This window comes from Sebastes umbrosus, chromosome 2 (assembly GCF_015220745.1).
Source record: "Sebastes umbrosus isolate fSebUmb1 chromosome 2, fSebUmb1.pri, whole genome shotgun sequence".
Taxonomy (NCBI): Eukaryota; Metazoa; Chordata; class Actinopteri; order Perciformes; family Sebastidae; genus Sebastes; species Sebastes umbrosus.
Window position 1 is genome coordinate 20,520,306 of NC_051270.1, and position 6,202 is coordinate 20,526,507.

The 6,202-nt window shown below is 36.4% G+C and overlaps 1 protein-coding gene across 1 annotated transcript in view; it reads left to right on the forward strand.

Annotated features, from left to right (window-relative positions):
- pla2r1 (phospholipase A2 receptor 1) overlaps window positions 1-3,741 on the forward strand; it is a 31,128-nt gene extending 27,387 nt beyond the window's left edge. The window contains exons 27-30 of the mRNA XM_037751950.1: window positions 630-752; window positions 841-1,017; window positions 1,579-1,614; window positions 2,681-3,741. Coding sequence (XP_037607878.1) covers window positions 630-752; window positions 841-1,017; window positions 1,579-1,614; window positions 2,681-2,898 — 554 coding nt within the window. The 3' untranslated portion in view covers window positions 2,899-3,741. The remainder of the gene's footprint in view (window positions 1-629; window positions 753-840; window positions 1,018-1,578; window positions 1,615-2,680) is intronic.
- The last annotated feature ends 2,461 nt before the right edge of the window (window positions 3,742-6,202 follow it).

Consider the following 6,202-nt stretch of genomic DNA (forward strand, 5'->3'; position numbering starts at 1 on the left):
TGCATCAGAGATGAGTTTTCCTGTTATTTTTAGGAACTTATGTATTTTTAGGAACTTATGTATTGTTTTGAATTTTTAACAATCAAACATACTTAGTTGGAGTGTTTTCTTCTCCCTGACACCTGGCTTTTCTAACGCAGGATGTGGCTTTTTAACAGAGCGGGAAGGCTCTGTGAATATAGCTTGTGTTCAGGTCTTCACTGTGCGCTTATCTTTTGATATTTTTTTATAATATATATATATATATAAGTTTATAATAATAATCCAAACTTTAAAAATGATTAAATTTAGTTTTCTTCACAGAAATGAATGAAATGCTGAGATATAGGCCAACTCTATATATATATATTTTTTTAAAAGTTGTCTTACACACTCTTAAAATCAAGAAGGCCTCGCAACGCCCTGTGAAGCTTTGGCGACCCCTAATGGGGGTCAGGACCCCTAGGTTGGGTACCACTCCATTGGTGCTTTAAATTTCCAGTGTTACAAAACTTGATATTCGCCCACTAAATTGGTTTTTAAAGGATTTTTATTTATTAGTTTTCTTGCCGAGAGTTTCACAAAATGTCAAACTACTCCTTTAAACTGCACAGTAGTTGTGAGTTTGTTGTGCTTCCGTCACTTTCTAGTCAACACCTCAGATGTCCTGACCATTGAGAGTGAAACAGAGAATCGTTTTGTTCTGGAGCAGCTGTGGTCGTCGGGGTTCCTTCACCACGGCGTGTGGTTGGGGATGCACTTCAACATTGACAGTAAGAATCTGTGTAACTCTCTCGTGACCATCAAATGATCACAATCCACCACAATCCCATTTCATTAAATTGTGGCCTCTGCTTTTAGCTGATTCTCTGGCCTGGGTGGATGGTTCACCTATAGACTACACCAACTGGCCCAACAAAGCCCCAGACTCCAAGGTGCTGACTGCAGACTCCTGTGTTACTACCAGGGTGGTTGACGGCGTGTGGCACCTGTCGCGGTGCACCGAGCGGCTCGGCTTCGTCTGCAAAACCACCTCACGTAAGTTGAAGCAGGGGCCTTCTGAAAGAATATTGCGTCCCCTGTATTGACCTCATACAACATATTAGAATATTTGTTGACCTTCTCTATCTGTGGGTGATATGTCAATGTTGTGCTCCCCACTTGTTTCCACTGCCACACAGTGGACATTGCAGATTTAAAAATCATAATTCCGACAAACCGTCATTCTCAGGCCTCAACAATGCCTCTACATTTGTCCCTGTATGCAGAAAGATGTGTTTTTTTCATTCAGGATAGAAGTGCTTTTCATCTGCAAAGTTCATTACTGTTTTGAGGTTTAGATTCACAGCCAGTGCTTACCACAGAAAACTCAGTTGGCTATGTATGCCGAGTTTCAGAGTTACACACAGATACAAGGTGGACAAATTAGCTGGAAACACTAACTAACAGAATAAGGTAAAAATAAGATTTTCATACTGATTCTAGGTGGACCATTTTTGAACAATGTCACATTTCGTAGCGATGAACTTTCGAGAAGGGACACCCGAAGATGATACATGATGAGTTATATTGAACATCACTGTATGTGTTCTTTTGCAGATGAGATTACTGAGGTGGAGGTGGAGCCGCTGAATGGTAAAGTGCACTTTAATTTGAATGATTTACACTTTGGTTAGATGCCATAAGCATGAGCATTTAGTTTCACATTGTGAGGCTGTGCTCAGCTACAAGCTCACTGAGGATACAACATGCGGAAAGCGATGCATCATTCACAGAATCTGTGATGAAATGTGATGCTACAAATATACAGTGGTGGAATGTAACTATGTTTTCAAGTGGCCTGCTATTGGGACCAGCCCAAGGCACATCTGTGTGACAACCATGCTGTTTAATCAAGTGGATGGATTAATTTGCAAAGGAGAAGTGCTCACTAACGCAGATTTAAAAACATTTTTTGACCGAAATTTGAAACGCGGGGAGACCGTAGCTTTGGTCTCCAGGGTCGGAGTCTCTACTGTACTCTGCTCCTCTGCCTGCCTGCTTGCCTTCACTCACACAACGCGCTCGTTCTCGCTATTTCGCTCCACTCTTGCGTGCATGCGCGCACACTACACACTGCAGAAGAGTTAGTTTAGCTCTGAGAATATCTAGTGAATGTACAGTGGACGTTCGTGCAGAAATAAATGCTGCAGCTCCTCCAGAACAACAGAGATTTCCCATGTCTTGTTAAGTGACGGGGCTCCGCAGCGAGAAACGTTATTGTCTCAGACCAAAACTCCGGTGTCTCCCTCCGGCCGTGGTCCAGAGGCTGAGGCAGGAAAAGCCGAAACTAGGATCAGCAGTGATTCATGGAGAGACCTTCGTCTGGTCAGCTAACATTACTGCCAAGCAGGTGAAATATAGAGTGATATTGTGATTTTAGCTGACGTGTGTTATCTCACTGTTTTAAGCGATGCTTGTTCATGTCTATTTAGAGCAAGCACAAGCGCGAGCCCGACGCTGACTTTCATTGACTTAACGGCCACGGGAGATGCTGTTAACAAGCATTTCTGATTCTTACAAACAGTCCCATTAAGTAAAGGATCTGAATACTTCTTCCACCATTGCAAATATATATCGGTATTTATGTCTTTAATTCAAAGAGACCACGCATTAAAACAGAAATATGCCTACATAAAAGCTATTGTGTTGTGTGTTCCAGGTTTACATCACGGTATCATCCCCGCTGCGGTGCTGGTGGCTGTACTGATCTTTGCCCTGCTGGCAGGAGCGATGTGGTTTGTGTACAAGAGGAACGCTTCACGTTTCCGCAGGCTTCCTACGCTCGGCAACGCTTATTACAGACAAACCAGCTCACAGGCTACAGAGTCGGATGGAAACGTGCTGATCACAGACCTGGAGGCTCACTCAGGAGAATAGCACTCAATGACTCCTTTAAGGTGCTGTTCTCCTGTTCTCTGTCTGTCTGATTTCACCATCAGATATAAGCGCCAAATGACACTGTGAAGCTGTGACTCCTCAGGACAGTGGTGAGACGATGGCGGCAAACATTTCTTTCTGTAATTTGAAAATGTGTTTGAAGGATCCCGGTTGCTCTCAACCGTTTTCACTCATTCAAAACATTTAAATGAGACAAATGTTTGTGAAGATATTTGTTGACGCTAACACTGAAGCGCACACATTTGAATTTTTAGACTAATAAAGTTCACATAAATGAGAATGTTGAAGAAGGGATGCTGGAGAGCTTTAAAGAGGTACTGAACACTTGATGCTTGTTATAATCCTGCAGTGTGAGGATTGAATCTGTTACAATTGGTACACAGTATTTAGGAAAATTATTTGGATTATAAAGAAACAAGATTCAAACAGGTGAAAAAAAATCTTGGCCTACTCGTCAGGGTCAAAAGTAAAATGAATTGTCATAAATAACAGGCAGATTGATGACAAAATAGAAATAACAGTGATATTTGTGATGCAATTTTGTATATTTCATTCAGAATTCAGGAGCTGTTGGAGCTGCACACGTGGTACAGCAATGTTGTCAGTATTACTTTTGTATTTTTATTTTATTTTTTTTAAGTACACATGCTGTATATTGATAAAAGAGTTTGTTGTATGTTCAAAACTAAGAAAATGTGTAAGGCATAACTGTTGATTGGCTTTGTTCTCTTGTTCACGTTTGTCTGCTGATACAAAGCAAATTATTATATGTATTTTGCACAATTTTCTTTGTGTTTTAATAAATTGAAGTTCGGCCTCACAGTTCCAGTTTCATCACTGAGTCTTGCTGTGTGAGTAACAGAGGAGTGAAAGAAAAAGAGGAAATCATCAGTGAAATCCTCTGAACGTTTCCCCTTTCAGACTTTCAATTACTTCACTTATTTTAGTCTAGTATGACAGCAGAATTTCTCCACAGTATGACCATAATGCTGCAACATCCTCATTACAAAATAACTGAGATCAAAGAACTCATACAGTAATAATATGTAACCATTATCTGTTATTTATACCCACAAAGGGTCAATTGTTTGTAGTTTCGGTCCTCTGATAACAATTTCGGCCCCTTCTTTTGGATGAATGTATTGTATCTGAATGGAGCGTTATGCTAAAATACTTGCTTGTAGTGTTTCACCCATCACTATAAATTGACATATCAAAGGTCAGATAATTGTTTGTTTTTTTATATATAGAAAAGCCTAATAAAGTGACAATTAAAAGACATTTACGTGAACAAGAACAACCAGATAGACTTGAAACACAACTGCTCTTTAGACAGTTTTTAGTGGCTCCGTTTAAACATTAGTAGGTAGTCCCGGTGAGCTACAGGGCAGATAGTAGTTGCTACTGATATGGTGATTATTAGGCAAAGTAAGTCCTTTTTTTTATTATTTTAAAATCCATCTTTGCATCTTGATTATTATCCTTGGTACTCTGTCTTTTCACATTGAACTAATCTCTGAAGGAATGACTGTATACATCATAGACATGACCATAGCTATTTGTCAAACAATGCTGAGTTTGTAGGCCTTTGTGTAAAAAATATAATAATCACCTATAATGTTTAATTGATCTTAATAAAACACTCTAATCAGTCCATAAGATGGCCTAAATAAAGGTGTCAGCATTGGGCAGCAGCAGCTATAACAATGGAGAGAAAATGACTCAGAGAGAGCAAAGTGCAGCTGTATTGACTGTTTCTCAAGACAGTGTCTGACATCAGGATGTAATGCGATTAATAATTCATACCAGCTGCTACGATTACAAATACAAACATTAAGTGCTACTGATCAATCATTAATGCTCTGCTGCACTTTCACAATATTTCACTGCAGGTCGGTGCATGAAACAACACAACGTGCGTCTGTTTCAGTTGACGGAAACAACCGAGTGGGCGTGAATTTGTAGGTAATAGAAAATGTCAGGGCTTTCTGGGAAAGTGAAGGGAGGGCACCGACGAAAAGAGCAAGAAAATGCAAATACTAAGAAGGAAGACGATAATGAAGCCTTCAAAATCAAAGCTTTACATGAAGTTTTCTGTTCAGAGAGGCCTTCCATTAACTTTTAATTATGAGATAGTCAAAGTGTTCATATGCTAAGTCAAAGTTATGAGATATTGAGTAAAAAATATGATCTTATTATGTATTATTTATTTTATTTATTTTATTTATTTTATTTATTTTATTTATTTTATTTATTTTATTTATTTTATTTATTATTTATCTCATTATTTATTTGACTTAGTAAAGTTGGATTTAGTGTCTCATGATTTGGACTTTGTATCTCATATTATATATTTTTACTTATACTTGCCTGGTATTTCAGATTTTTTTTGACTCAGCAAGTCAAGTTAAAAAGTCAGTAGTTATACTATTATTATTATTATTATTTTATTTATTATGTAATAAGTGTGACTTAGTATAGGCCTGTCTCATATTCATTTGATTCAGTAATTTTGACTTAGTATTTCATATTTTTTGACTTAGTAATACTATACTATACAGTGCAAGCTAAGTTGAAACTGGGAAATCTGATTACTTTTGATGAATTTAAAACATTAATGAAAGACCTAGAAGCAGAGTCAATTGGGAGCTGTCTGTGTTTCTGAATATTTTCACTTTAACGTTGGCTTAAATATATATATATATATACATATATATATATATTTGTTTCTTAGATACTAATACTTTTATGTAATAGTTGATGGTTTCATATAAAAAAGAATATATATAGATACTAATACTAATACTTAGTATGTCATGATTTTGATGTAACACTATCGTTTTATTTTATGATTTTTTTTCATTAGTGTTACATCAACTATTACATACAAGTGTTAGTATTGAAGAAAAAAATATATATATTTTAACATATGAAACCAAAATAATCCTGAAATAAAACGCTACATCAAGTATTACATACAAGTATTAGTATCTAAGAATTTTTTTTTTAAAGTATTAGATACTAATACTAAGTATAAGTACTTACAAAGTATTAGTATCTAAGAAAAAAAAAATATATATATATATTTATTTATTTATATATTTTTTTCTTAGATACTAATACTTTGTATGTCATGATTTTGATGTAACACTAGCATTATATTTTATGATTTCTTTTCGCTAGTGTTACATCAAGTATTACACACAAGTATTAGCATCTAAGAAAAAAAATATAAAAGTATTAGATACTAATACTAAGTATAAGTACATACAAAGTATTAGTA